Source organism: Stegostoma tigrinum, chromosome 9 (assembly GCF_030684315.1).
Source record: "Stegostoma tigrinum isolate sSteTig4 chromosome 9, sSteTig4.hap1, whole genome shotgun sequence".
In the NCBI taxonomy this organism is placed as follows: Eukaryota; Metazoa; Chordata; class Chondrichthyes; order Orectolobiformes; family Stegostomatidae; genus Stegostoma; species Stegostoma tigrinum.
Genome location: NC_081362.1, coordinates 38,256,309 through 38,270,864, shown reverse-complemented (window position 1 = coordinate 38,270,864; position 14,556 = coordinate 38,256,309). Strand labels below are relative to the sequence as shown.

At 39.8% G+C, this 14,556-nt stretch overlaps 1 protein-coding gene across 5 annotated transcripts in view; it reads left to right on the top strand.

The window, feature by feature from the left end:
* The window catches only part of cnksr3 (cnksr family member 3), a 201,592-nt gene that overhangs the window by 167,314 nt on the left and 19,722 nt on the right, over positions 1-14,556 (top strand). For all 5 annotated transcript variants that reach the window (XM_048535944.2, XM_048535943.2, XM_048535942.2 and 2 more), the window contains 2 exons: positions 8,322-8,390; positions 13,642-13,788. In XM_048535944.2, coding sequence (XP_048391901.1) covers positions 8,322-8,390; positions 13,642-13,788 — 216 coding nt within the window. The remainder of the gene's footprint in view (positions 1-8,321; positions 8,391-13,641; positions 13,789-14,556) is intronic.

The window sequence follows — 14,556 nt, the reverse complement described above, 5'->3', positions numbered from 1 at the left end:
AAAAAACAAAGTTGCTGGAAACGCTCAGCCAGTCTAGCGGCATCTATGAAGGAAATACCCGAGTTAACGTTTCGGGTTGGGCGACCCTTCCTCAGAACAGTTTTGGCATTTTGACAGAGGCTGTCAGAGGTTAAGATTGCTACCTTTTTGGACTTCTGGTCACCCAGGCACATGGAGGGAGAAATTGCATTATCCTAAAAATGTGTTTCTGTAGCAGGCTCCAAGTTACTGGGATTCTGCAGAAACCCAGGGAACCAGGATGTGCAGAAAAGTCTTGGGAGCTGTGAGAGCTCAGAAGAAACCATTAATACTTCAACTTAAATGAGAGTATCAGTGATAAAAGCCCTAAAATAGGATTTGCTTTGTGTAGCTGAGAAATGTTAGAACTTGAAAAATGCATGGACAGTACAACTTGAATGAAGCAATCTTCCTGAAAAAGCACTGGAGTTGCTTGTGAGTCGGTGCTGGAGTGCAGTTTCTGAAATTCCAGGGATGGTAGTTCCAGCAAAAGAAGGTCAAGAGCCAGAACATGAACAGTCATTTTTGTGTGTGGGGGCTGGAGTGGTGAGTGGTGAGTGGAGAGGGGTGGCTCAGAAGCTACCTCTTAGAGGAGAAGTTGGAATCCCTTTTGAAGTTTAATGAAATCTGATGACCTATGGTGTCACTAATGTCTGGGAGGACTGGTGAGAAATCTGAGAGATCTATCTTCTGTGTTTGCTGTTTTGGTTATTTGTTTATAATTTGTATTGTTGTTCTTTGTATGTTAAAGTTCATTGTTTCTTCAAAACTCTAATTTTATGGCTTTATTCTCTTAGTAATTAATTACAATCTCTCACCTAAATTAGAAAGGTTCCTGTTCTCTAGCCAGATTATAACAAAATACAGAAACTTTTCTGATGAAGGGTCTAGCCCGAAACGTCAGCTTTTTTGCTCCTAAGATGCTGCTTGGCCTGCTGTGTTCATCCAGCTCCACACTTTTATCTCGGATTCTCCAGCATCTGCAGTTCTCATTATCTCAGAATTATGATAGGCTGCATAGTGACACAATCTCGGAACTAGATAATCCAGAGGTGGAGGTTATTCACTGGGGACAGGTGTTCAAATCCCATCTCACCTGGTGGAATTTTATTTGATTAATCAATAAATGTAGAATTTGAAAGCTGGTCTCAGTCATGATGACCATGAACCTATGGTAAATGGTAATTTGTTTAAACAAAAAAAAATCATCTGGCTTAGATCACCTGGTCTGTAATACATCTGACTCCAAACTCTCTGGTTGATTCTTAACTCTTCACTCTTGGCTTGCTCGGCCATTTCCAGAAGTTATGTATTTGAAGGACAATTGGGAATAGGCAACATATGCTGTCCTTGCCTGTGGTGGTGCCAACATGCCAAGAAAATAACAAAAAGATATCCAAATGTGTATTCTGGGTGATGAATTTAGAAATGTAGAAAAAGGAGGAGGTTATTTTAACTTCATTCCAAGGGATGCAACACAAATTTGGTTTATCTTGGATAATTGTTTTCCCTGGCTAGATTGTTACAGAATAGACGGAGAACATAACAGCCAGAAGTCAAATTAGGCTCCCAGAAAGAGCAATTCCACCAGTCTCAATCTCCTGTCCTCTTCCAATAGTTGAGCAGTTTTTTTGTTTCTAACTTCAGGTGCTCATCATGTTCCCTTTTGAAAGCCAGATTGAATCTGGCTCAACTGTACTATTCATACATTCCAGATGCTAATGGTTAGCATAAAGACTTTCCCCTATTTCACGTTTGGTTCCTTTGGCAATCATCTTAAATGTATATTCTCGGGTTCTCACTCTTAGCAAAGTCAACATTGTCTCGTTCTCTAGCACTCTCAACTGCAGCTTCTCCAATGTCATTGTAACTACTGGCCTTTATTCTTGGTTGCAAAATATTTTATATCCTCCTGAAGATCCATAACTAGAATTGGACACAGTACTCCCAATTGAGACTGTACCACTCTTTTTTTTATGGTGGTTTGTCATAAATTGTTTATTCCTGCACTCTGTGTTTCGACCAGTAAAGACCAGGATCTGGGATACCTTTTCCTCCCCTTTCTCAAAATGGCTCGTGACATTCAATGATTTACACACTTATACTCACTGATCTTTCTGTTCCTGCACCTTTTTTCTAATGCCTATCTCATTCTTTCTACCAAAACAGCTCACTTCAAACTACTGCATGAATGTCAGTTAATTTTCCCAGTTTCTTCTGTTATCAGAGTTTTGGACAGACCTCTCACATGTTAAAGTTGATCTTTCTCTGCACCTTCTGTATATCTGTAATACTGTGTTCTGCATTCTATTGTGTTACCTAGATGTACTTATGGTATGATTTGCCTGGATAGCATGCAAAAAAAAAGCTTTTCACTATCTCTATACATGTGATAAAATCAAATCAAATGAATCTAAGGTTTAAAAAGGTGTTCTGTTACCCCATCCTTAACTACTGACCCTTGCAATTTTCTAACAACAAATGCCAAACCTATAATTTCCTCTATTGCCTAGCTTTAAATGATAGGAGTAGTGTGCACAATTTTCCAATCTAAAGGAATACATCTTGAATCTAGTTAGTTCTGTGAAAGATTGCTGATGCTGTTACAGCAATGTACTCAAAGAACAGCTTTTTAAATCCTGCAAGGTGAACCATTGGCTCCTGGTGGGTCGTCACACCTTGAGGCAGTTTCATTCCTGTTATCTTCCTACTTAAATGTTATCATGTCCGTACCATTGATTTAATAATGGCTTCTTTAATATGTCAGGCACGCTAATCTAATGTAATTACTGAAGCAAAGTAATTACTCATCATGAAAACCAGTTCTGAGCAAGGGTTGCCGAACTTGAAATGTTAACTCTGATTTTTTTTCACAGATGCTGTCTGACTTGCTGAGCTTTTCCAGCAACCTTCTGTTCCTAATTACTCATCATGTCATTCACTTCCTTTTAATCACTGACAACACCACCACTTCTAATTTCAAGGGGTCTGCATTGTTTCTGACAAAAACAAACCTGCTGGAAAAGCTCAGCAGGTCTGGCAGCATCTGAAGGAGAAAACAGAGTTAACGTTTTGGGTCCGGTGACCCTTCCTGTGATAAGCCTTTCTTCCATCTTGTAAATGTTAAAGAGCCTGTGGACATTATGATATCCCTTACAAGTGTTGTTACATTTTCCTTTTTGTAGCTCTTACTATCTGTTGTTGCTCTTTTTGATCTCTGTTTACCATGATCTGTACAGCTTTTATATTTGTGTTTTGTATTGCCTCGAATGCCTTTATTTGTCCATGGTGTGTTTTTTTGGCAAGTAGAACTGTTGCACTTTGGAGATATAGATGCTTCTCATTAAATTCTTCCCACTTGTTTATTGGTTTACTTATTGTTTATTTTATGGTGGGTGGTTTCTGCTTCATGCCACAGATTTGTGATTTCGTCATTTCTCTCTTCCCTGAGTGGTCCCTTTTATTGCACTGCCAGTCATGCCACTGGATTTGAAGCTACATCTTTGTGACCCAAATCCTGAGCAATTTTCCAGATCCTGCTTACATGTTTTTATGTAGCTGATTGGCCTGGACTTTCTGATGGTCAGATGATCATTTCTGAAGTATTGATGGATGTTGCTCATGGGACCCTGCAGAATCCCTAGATAACAGACTGTGAAGCAACTCCCTAGAACTTGAATATTCCATTGGGCAATTCTTCTATGTCTGGAACTCACAAAGTAACCATTTAAGCTTTAGAATTGGGAGGATTCTGCTGAAGTTAAGTTTTTTAAAAAATTGCTCAGGTTCAGGAAAGGTTTGACTACTAAATAACCATTTTAATCCTAAGTGTGTGTTTAATTGACCTGGCAACCTACTCGAGACACCCCCAGACTACACCCATCTCACACTCTGACCTTATACCCTTTCCCTGCCACCAGACCCGATGCTACCTAACCCCCAAGCCAATCACTCTGAGCAGTCCATCACTTACTGGCTCTCTGTCATGCTGCACGTTTCAATTCTGGAATGCTCAGCTGACCACCATGAAAATGGCTATGGTCTACCTTTCCGTGATTTGTGCTGTTCCAGAGAGACCTGTCAGAATGGAGGTACAGCTTTGTTCGTGAAGGAGCCTGGAGTAAAATTTCCTGTCAGAACATGTGGCACATCATTTTTGTGGTGAGGGAGGAAAGGGGCAGAGTAGCAACATGCATGTCGTTGCCATTGGATGAAAATGTTTGAATATTTACTACTGAAGCTTCTCATGCATATTCTGAAGATTTAAGAAAAAGAGCAGAATCTCCTTTGCCCTCTGTACCAAATGCCTGACTGCCTTGTTCGCATCAGACTGTCTCCATTAGCATTGCCTGTAACAGATGCTGTTTTACTTCAATGAATGTTTGAGCCTCATTGAAGTTCCAGCTGCTCACTTGGCTTCCCCTTCAAAGTAATTAGCACCTAATAGTTTGTAACACAGTTAACTACTACTGATGAGCATTTTCTGTTAACTAGGTAACTTGACTGCAATTTAGTTCAGAGTTTAAAGCTATATGCCAAATTTTACATAAAAATTAAATTTCAATTTAAGAATTGTTTCTCGCATGTGCAAACCACCCCTCTTTATTATTCATTGAGAATGTGGGCTTAGCTGGTTAAGGCCAGCATTTAATGCATATCCCAATTACTCTCGAAAGTGGCAGTGAGCTGCTACCTTGAACGTTTGTGGATGTTGTGCCAATGAAGGGGACTGCTTTTGTCCTCTGGTGTCAAGCTTCTTGACTGCTTTTGGAGCTGCACTCATTTGGACAAGTGGGGAGCATTCTATCAGACTCATCATAGAATCCCTACAGTATGGAAACAGGCCATTTGACTCCTGACATGTCTTGTAGATGACAAGCAGAGTTTGGGGAGCAGTTTCTGTGAGGGGAGAAGTGAAGTGATGTGGCATAGGAATGCAAAATTTTTAAGTTTCACACATGGTGGTGCAGTGAGTTTTACAAACTTTAGTCCAACATTCTTTAATAAAGTTGTAGAGTTATGCAGCATGAAAACAGACCCTTTGATCTAACCACTCCATACCAAACATAATGCTAAGCTAAACTAGTCCCACTTGCTTGCTTCTGGCCCAAATGCCCCTAACCCTTCATTACAACAATTCTTTCATTTCTTTCTACTGTTGCTGGGGATAAACATTTGTCCATCATGGGCATCTTTTTTTAATTCACAATTAAAGCAACTATTTGACAAATCATATTGTTTTACTTAATTTGCAAGCCTTTACGATAAATGAAGCTCAGCAATATTCTTTCTAATTGCTCATTAAGCTTATTCCTATGGATGGAAGAGATTTTGTGTGGCACTGTTCTGTCTTTGTCTGTTGTCTCTGCTGTTTGTACCTTCTGTACTTAGAATCCCTGTCCAGATGTTCTTGCTGAGCCAGGAATGTTATTTTGCTCTCAGCTGCAGAATTTGAAACCATGTGCAAGTTTTGTCGTAAATGATCTCACTGTTGGCTGGGAGAAAAGACTGTAACCCGGTATCATTGAAGCAAAAACTTCTTTTAAAGCTTCACATTTGCAATGATAACTACCATATGTTGAAAAGATTATACACGCTGGGCTGTATGTTAAACAATTGATTTAATATCCTTGGCCATCTTCAGGTTTCCTAATTAGGCAAATATACTGTATTTTATAAATGTCTAATAAAAGTATTTAAATTTTACTTTTTAGTATTTTTCAAACTTCTAGAATTTTCAGGTGAAAGAGAATGAACTTGAACGCTTAAGGCAAATAGATTACAAACTAAAAATTACATGCCACTTAATTTTTGGCTATTCTCATTTGTTTTGACTCTACAAGATAATATCTATTTTTGCAATACAAGTTTCTTTAAAATGGTGCAGATGAGCACAAACCTTGTCTTTTCAGCGCTGGAGCATGTGGTCTAAACGCAGCACCACCATCATCGCCCAGCTGAGATCATTCAAATAGAACAGGCTGGAGAATGAACCTGGGGGTACTCAGTCCATATGTTCAGATTTACTCTTTGCCATTCATCTGGATGCCACAACCCACACCTCTGTTTTGCTAGTATCAGAGATAATGGGAACTGCAGATGCTGGAGATTCCAAGATAATAAAATGTGAGGCTGGACGAACACAGCAGGCCAAGCAGCATCTCAGGAGCACAAAAGCTGACGTTTCGGCCTCTCTGATGAAGGGTCTAGGCCCGAAACGTCAGCTTTTGTGCTCCTGAGATGCTGCTTGGCCTGCTGTGTTCGTCCAGCCTCACATTTTATTACCTCTGTTTTGCTTTGCTCTTTTTGTTTCCATGCAGATAGTTCAGGCTTTTTTGAAGGGAGGTGGGAGGATGGCTGGATCCTAATGCTAGGTGTCAGTGACACCACGCTAATCCTATTGCAAAAGTAGTAGCACTTGGCAGAAATGAAATGCAGCTGAGCCTGTCTGTGTCTGAGCCTGCCAACTTTTCCCTGTATGTTACAGTTGGACAGGTTTTGTACAATCTGCTGACTTGAAAATATTGATGAGGCTGTCTAGGGGAAATGGAGTTCATTCAGTATGTTTTTGAGTTGCCACATCTGATTTGATGTTTGAAATTTTAACAACATTGTTCAGTTCAGAAATTGAACATTTGCAAAGGCTGAGGAAGGGTCACCGGACTTGAAACATTAACTCTGTTTTCTCTTTCACAAATACTGCCAGAACTGCTGAGCTTCTCCAGCAACTTTGTTTTTGTTCCTAATTTACAGCGTCCACAGTTCTTTTGGTTTTTTATTTGCAAAGGCTGTTTCGTTTTACAAGTCCAGAATAACATGACTTAGAAATTATTGTTGGAGAGAAAAAATCGTGTTATTACCAATCAAACTAAAATGCCTGCTAGCCAATAGTATTACATGGTGGCATAAATAGAATAAACTCAGAATTGCTATCATCTGGTTAGCACCTGTTTGTCTTCAGAGCTGGGATGTCCACATGTTAATAATTGTGAACTGAATTGAAAATCAGTCAAGCTAAGGATAGGGAGAATTCAGAATTCTGGTATGTCGAAATGCATGTGATTTTTGTGACTGTACTAAGCTGCCATTTGTTTATGGATGTTTATTTCCTTTCCCTTCTTTGTAACAGTGTGAAGGTACACCCTGAACTACATGTCAGTCATTTTAATCACTGTGGTAGGGATACTTGTCGAAACAACAATTTGCGACAAAGTTAATAGTTGCTTGAATAAATGCCAGCTAATTGAAGAAAGCCAGCATGGATTTCTGAAGGGAAAGTCATGTTCAACTAACTTACTGGACTGGTTTGAAGAAGTAACAGGGTTGATGAGGGCAGTGTAGTTAATTGGGTGTATATGGAATTCCAAAATGTGTTTCATATTGTGCCACACAACAGACTTGTGAACCATATCAGAGCTCACAGGATAGCGAGATCAGTGACCTAAATTGACCTTTACAGAGCACAAGTTTGTGGATGATATGCAACTTAGAAGCAATGAAGAAGATAGTGAAGCATTTCTAGATGATACAGATTGGTGACGTGGTGTGTTAAGTGGTGGATGAAGTTCAATGTGAAGTAGATTCATTTTGGGAGGAAGATTATTAAACAAAAACAATAAAATACTTAAAGTGGCACAGTTCTGAAGAGGTGCTGGAGCAGTTGAACCTGGGACTGTGTGTGCATTAATCATTGAAGGTGGCAGGACAGGTTAATGGAACAGTTGAAGCATGCAGTATCCTAAGCTTTATTATTTGGTGTGTAGCTTACAAGACCAGGGAAGTTAGGCTGAACACGTGCAGGACACCCATTTAACCTCAGCAGTATGACATCTGGTTCTGGGTGCTGCATTTTAGGATGTGATGTCATCAGAGGGATGCAGAAGAGGATCATGAGAAATGAGGATTTTGTTATGAAGATAGATTGAAAAAGTTTTTTTTCCCCTTGGAGGAAAGAACATTGCTAAGAGACTTGATAGAGGTATTAAAAATCAAGCGAACTGAACAGAGCAGAGGAGAGAAACTTTTCCTACTCGTACAAAGATTGAGAATATTATGGTGTGTGTATATAACATAATTGGTAAATGGAGCAGAAGGACATGAAGAAAATCTTTTCACACAACACGTATTTAGTGTCTGAAATGCACTGCCTGAGAGTGGAAACATGTTTAATTGGAAAATTCAAAAGGAAATTGGACTATTTTCTGAAGAGGAAGAATGAATGAGTTGTGGTTGGTCATTGAGTGAGCTGACATAGATACAATGGCCTGAATGCTCTGTAACTATGCAGATTTTTGTTTTTGCAGTCTCCTGCTGATCAATCTCACAAGATTCATGCTGGTGATGAGGTGATTCAGGTGAATCAGCAAACTGTGGTAAGTACTAAATAGACAATTAAATATTTATTGAGACCCATTGAAATGGATAACCACAGGATGGCTCTGTGCTTAATGTTATACTTTATCATTTGTTCTTAAGGATACCATGCTGTCTGAATAATTCATTCTAATGTATTCAATGATAATTTTACCATCTAAATAGAATTAAAATAGTGACTAAGGCTAAAAGCACAAGTCATATCATCTTCTCAAAAAGAGCTAAATCCAAATCTTGTACAGCAAATGACCTCGTGTCCTATTCATGAACCCTGTGTAATGTTACAAATTTCCTTTGTTTTACAAGCTTGTGGAATAGTAAAGATCAGCTTTATGTGAAATGTATTGTTCTCTTATGGAGAGGATGATCTTTAATTTTTATAGAGGCCGTGCTGCTGCTGTCTGTCTGGCCACCTGTTGGTGCAGCAAAAGAACATTTGGTCACTCTGTCTCTTGTTTTGACCGAAGTATAGGAAATTGCTTCGTTAAATTTTGTACCAAATGAACAAACTAAACATTGCATTATAGATACAAACTTGAATTCTACCATTTTAGATTTTGCTGGCATCCTTAAATATCTGCTTAACAGATTATTTTGCTAAAGAGAACAAGCTCACTTGCCCCTGTAGTGTGGAAATACAGTACCTTTTTAAATCAGTAGTTTTGCAACTAGTATGCTGGTGTGCCATGAAATTTTGTACAAAAGTAATGAAAATCAATGTAAAACAAACTTGAAACATTAGTGCATTTGATCCCCCTTTAAGCTTGTTTCATGCACGATGTTGCAAACCTTAAGTAACACCCTAACCTTTGCAAATCCAAGTAAATGTGACATCTGTGAGCAGTCAATTCAGCTGTTTTAAAGAAAGTGTGTGCTGTGGGATTGTTTCTCTCTTTGAATCACACCATGTCACTGACATAGTTGGAGCCACTGCCTTAAATAATGGACCGTTTACACCAGGTGATCCAAAGTTGAATTCCTGCTCTGATCTGAACTGAAATAACTGTTAGGCAGCAGTGCAAATTTGCAGCTCGTCTCTGCCTCCACCATGGAAAAGGTGGGGTCTGCTGTCTGGCAGAGGGCGAAGTGTAAGTGAGAGTCTTGAATTTCTTGACTAATTGACCGTCAATGGTGTCTCTTTGCTGTTTGGAGCTATTGATTTTTAAGTTATTTACATAGTGCCCCATAGAAGTATTAAGCAGCATTACTTTGTCATGCTCACTTAGACAACAGAGAAATAGGAAATTGGTATTTGGAATTCGTGCATACAACTTGCTTTAACGATAATACTTGGCAATGTTTTCTTGACTATAATTCTCCTCCACTCCAGGTATTTGTATTATCCCTTGGACTTGTGCATTTCCAACTGAGATAACAGTTATTCAGTGATTGTGTGCCCTGGCTTGGGCGCAGTTGTCTATGATTATGATGTTGTGACATGAACTTGTAGTCTGCAAAATATAGCTCCAGTATTTCAGCATATTGGGCACCATTTCATTTCCAGTGGTGCGCAATGTGCATGCAGGGACATATTGCTGGTTTCTATGCTATTTGATGACCATTTTAGTATACATAGAGGGAGCATCCACCAGCAATGTGCACAGCTTGCTTCTGACCTCAATCTGTACTGCTGTTCTGAAGTGGTGGGAGAACCATTCAACTGTAATGTCTCCGTAACTGTTAACCAGTTCTTGAGCAAGGTTCCAGGCAGGATACCCCAAAATTGACACACCTCGGATGAGGAGGGATGAATTGGCTGTCATCCTTTATTCATCTGTGTCTTCAGTTAGTCACAACAGGGTTAATTTACAAACTATTCCCTCCCTGGGTGAACCTTTGTCCTAAACCAAAAGAATTATGCTTTGATAGGCAATTTTAACCAAGCTTTGTTGAGCTAATAATTCAGTAAATTTATTAGTAATGAAGTATGAGAAAAAATAATTACCATCACACAAATTAAAAATGAGATGAGTCAAAAAAAAGTTGAAAGATACACAGATCTGTGGGCTGTTCGTGAATAGCCAATGGCCCATTGGTTGAATAGTCTATTTTGGGATGATTGGCTTTGAAATCCTTTATGTATTGTTTCCCTTTTTACCTGTGACTGGCAGCACATAGTCAGAGAGTTGATCTTTCTTCCTGCAACTTTTTGATTAGCCTGTTGATAGCTAGCTTCTAACACTCAGACATTTACCTGCAATACAAGACTGACTAGTGGCTGGTTCTTCGACTGTGTCATTCATAGCACACCAATGCGTGAACCAAGGCTGTTTTGTACAAGTAATCCAGCCCACTGGTGCACTGTGTTAAACTAGCATGCATAAATTAGTGATGAACAAATTTTTATTCCCAGTTCTAATGTATTATTCAAGATGGAAGACATATACCATGTTTTTCCAAGACACCTGTCCTTTTGTCCCCCATGCTCAGCCTAAAATAAATCCCAGGAGATTACAGTTCAGTTTGTAGTCCGTTTCTCCCTTGTGACTTCACTTCTGAAGCTTCCTTGAGAACTTGTCAGATGTAGCATTCCAGGTTGTCTTTCTCTATACAGACACTGAATTTAAACCCACAGTCATCTTATGGCCATCAGTCCTTTTCTTCTTTTTAGAAAGAAAAACACATTGTTATTAAAATTTCTACACCAATAAGTACATTGGGGTTCTAATGTGCAAAGATATGCTTAAAGCATCATCTAGTCCCTGATTGATATCCATTCAATGTCTTTCACAGCTACTTCAAATAAATAAAATCTAGAAGGTGTGATGTGACACATGTTGAAAGACTTTGTGCAGACCTTTCCATCACAATAATCACTTGCTTCCCGGCAAGAGGGAACAGTGCAATGAAACCCCTTGAACCACAGCGTGAAACCAAATGAACAGAAGCAAAAAAACAGGGGGAGGAGCTGACAGACCAAGTAGGAAGGGAGAGAATAGCTGTTGGAGAGCTATAGGCATCTGGCCTTTAAGAGCAACATTTTTTTAACCTGTGCCTCTGTGTCCAAGGTAAAGTAACAGTGACTGCCTCTTTTACAAGGCCAGCACTAAACTGAGTGTGTTAAAGGATTCGTATCAAAAATGAATTCAATGGGAATTTAGGGATCAGAGACCCCTCTGCATGTTGAAGTCATACTGAGCATAAGGAACATGGATGTGTTTGTTGGAGATCGATCATCCCAGATGATTGCCTGAGGACATAATTGCAGGAGTTTGTCAAGGTAGAAATTTTCTAATTGATCTGTCCAGAGATGTTACTACACTCTGGAGAAAGTGAAACTTGAACAATGGCCTTCTGGATCAGGCAAGAACACTACCACTGCACCAGGAGTGCCCTCAGTTCCTCGGTGTAGTCTCCTAGGCCCAAGTCAGACGCGTGAGAAAAAATAATTACCCATCACACAGACACAAATGAAAAATGAGTTGAGTCAAAAAAAGTTGAAAGATATACGGATCAACTTCTGTGGGACAGACTATTTTGGAATTATCATGCTTCATCAATGACTTTCCCTTCCTCAATAGATCAAAAGTTGTGTTTGTTTACTGGCAATTGAACAGTGCTCAGTGATATGCAGTAGGAGGAGGGGAGATTTTGAAGCTTGCGAAATCCACATTGAAACCATTGGGCTGCAGGGTTCCCAAGCGGCATATGAGTTGCTGTTCCTGCAACCTTCAGGTAGCATCATTGTGGCATTGCAGGAGGCCCAGGATGGACATGTCATCTGTGGAATGGGAGGGGGAATTGAGATGGTTCGCGACTGGGAGGTGCAGTTGTTTAATGCAAACCGAGCATGGGTGTTCCGCAAAGTGGTCCCCAAGCCTCTGCTTGGTTCCCCAATGTAGAAGAGGCCACAAACTCCCAAATCCTGCCACCCACCACCTACCGCATCCCAAAACCAGCCCAGCTCATCCCTGCCTCCCTAACCTGTCCTTCCTCCCACCTACCCCTCCTCCCACCTCAAACCCTACCCCCACTTCCTACCTACTAGTCTAATCCCGCGCCCTCTTGTCCTGTCTACCTCCTCCCTACCTCCCAACCTACACTCACCTTTACTGGCTCCATGCCCACCCCTTTGACCAGTCCGTCTGTGTCCTCTCCATCTATCTTCTCCTCTATCCATCTTCTATCCACCTCCCCCTCTCTCCCTATTTGTTTCAGAACCTTCTTCCCCTCCCCCATTTCTGAAGGAGGGTCTAGGCCCAAAACGTCAGCTTTCCTGCTCCTATGATGCTGCTTGGCCTGCTGTGTTCGACCAGCTCTTCACCTTGTTACCTCAGTGTACCAAATGTTCCTGCTTCACTTATTCTAGCTGATATTGGATGAACAATGTGTCTGCTGCAGTTATTGGCAACCACGTCGTACGGCTGGGGTGGCATACCAGTGACTGAAGGTGATTGTGACCATAACTTTGTGATTTTTTTTTCAACTCAGTTTCCAATCTGCAGTTATGTAAGTTGGGCTGTATGTTCTGAGAGATTTTGTAATTTGCTGTGGCAAGCCAGCAAATGTATGTGGAATGAGAAAATAGCTTCCTGGGAAAAACCATTGGTCGGTCGCTCATAACTGTACTGGTGGCCCACGAATATTCTATGTAATGCATTTACCACAATTATTCCTTCATTAGCCTATCTACATATTGCAATCTAAATCCAATTGTCTCCAAACCCATAGTGAAATATTGGGTGAACAGCTGAAATAAAATTAAGTGATGTCTCTCTACTTGTTAGAAATCTTAATTTGCATAGGTTCAAGAATATGGCATCAACAGAACAACTTTGCTATTATTCATAATATTCTCTGATGCAGTGGGTACCATAGGAAGTAAGAAATTTGCGAACATGATTTTGAACTTTAACCTTTTCCACTTATGGCTGACATAGGTCTATCCCAGAAGATCTATAAAGGATTTTTTTTGTGATAGGATTTGAACATATTACTGATCTTAAAGCATTCTTTAATGGACGCTTCATTTTAGGAATCAGATTTTTTGTGGTTCCTTTTTAGTCTTGACATATGAACAAATCTTACAGATATATTGGAACAAAATAAGGCGCATAAGTGTTGAACATTCCATGCACGTCACTCCTGAAAAAACATGTCAATGTCACAAAGGTTTTGATACCTTCATGTTTTTCTCATTGTACACCTAAATGTCTGGGGTTTCTTATGGAAAATGGCATCTCTCAAAGCAATTGAAAGCAACTCAGAATTGTTTTATAAATCAGACCATGTTCTATTCTGTCTTAAAAGGTTGGCTGGCAGTTGAAAAATCTTGTTGGAAAGCTCCGTGAAGATGCTGTAGGCGTTGCACTTCTGTTAAAAAAACGGCCAGCAAACACATGCAATTTAACTCCTGCACCTCTGAAGAACATGCGCTGGAAACCACCAGCAATGCAGGTAATAAAATCACAACTGAGAATTTACAGATCCGTTCTCAATAGTAGTATTTGCATATGTCAGTGCTTGTTATTAATGATGCACTGTCTTGTAAGATCAGTTTAAGCGCTGGTCTAGTTGTCTGTTGCACTGCTGTTTGTGGTGTTCTACTGTGTAAAAATTGATATGTATGCTACATTTACGATTGTGATTGTACTTCAAATGTAGGCATTGGCTATAGAGTTTGTTGCAACATCCTGAAGTTACAAAAAAATACATATTTGTTCTTGAACTTCGGGTTTATTTCTACTTTTAAAAAGCAATATAAAGTTCTTTCTATGCTGTGGAGGTGCTGTGTTAGATTGAAGTCAGAAGTCACACGACACCAGGTTATAGTCCAACAGGTTTATTTGAAATCTCAAGTTTTCGTAGTGCTGCCCCTTCAGGTGAAGTGAAGAAAAACACACAGGCACAGAATTTATAGGCCAAGGTATCAAAAGACCATAAAATAGAGTGTCAACAGGCCAACTAACAAGTCTGCAGGCAATTAAAAGTGTCTACAATGTGAGTAAAGTCCTACCAGCTGAGTAGCATGTGAAGGGATGACTATTATCTGATTAATTGAGGCAGAGAGATAATTACATAACTAAAATGGTTCTAGAGACAAACCAAATGGCGGAATAACGCAATAGGTGTAAAAGTCGCATGTTGAGGGTCTGGCCAAAGTTAATAGTAATGCAAAACTGTATACACTAATTAAGGTTGCGAGATCATAACAAGTTACCAACA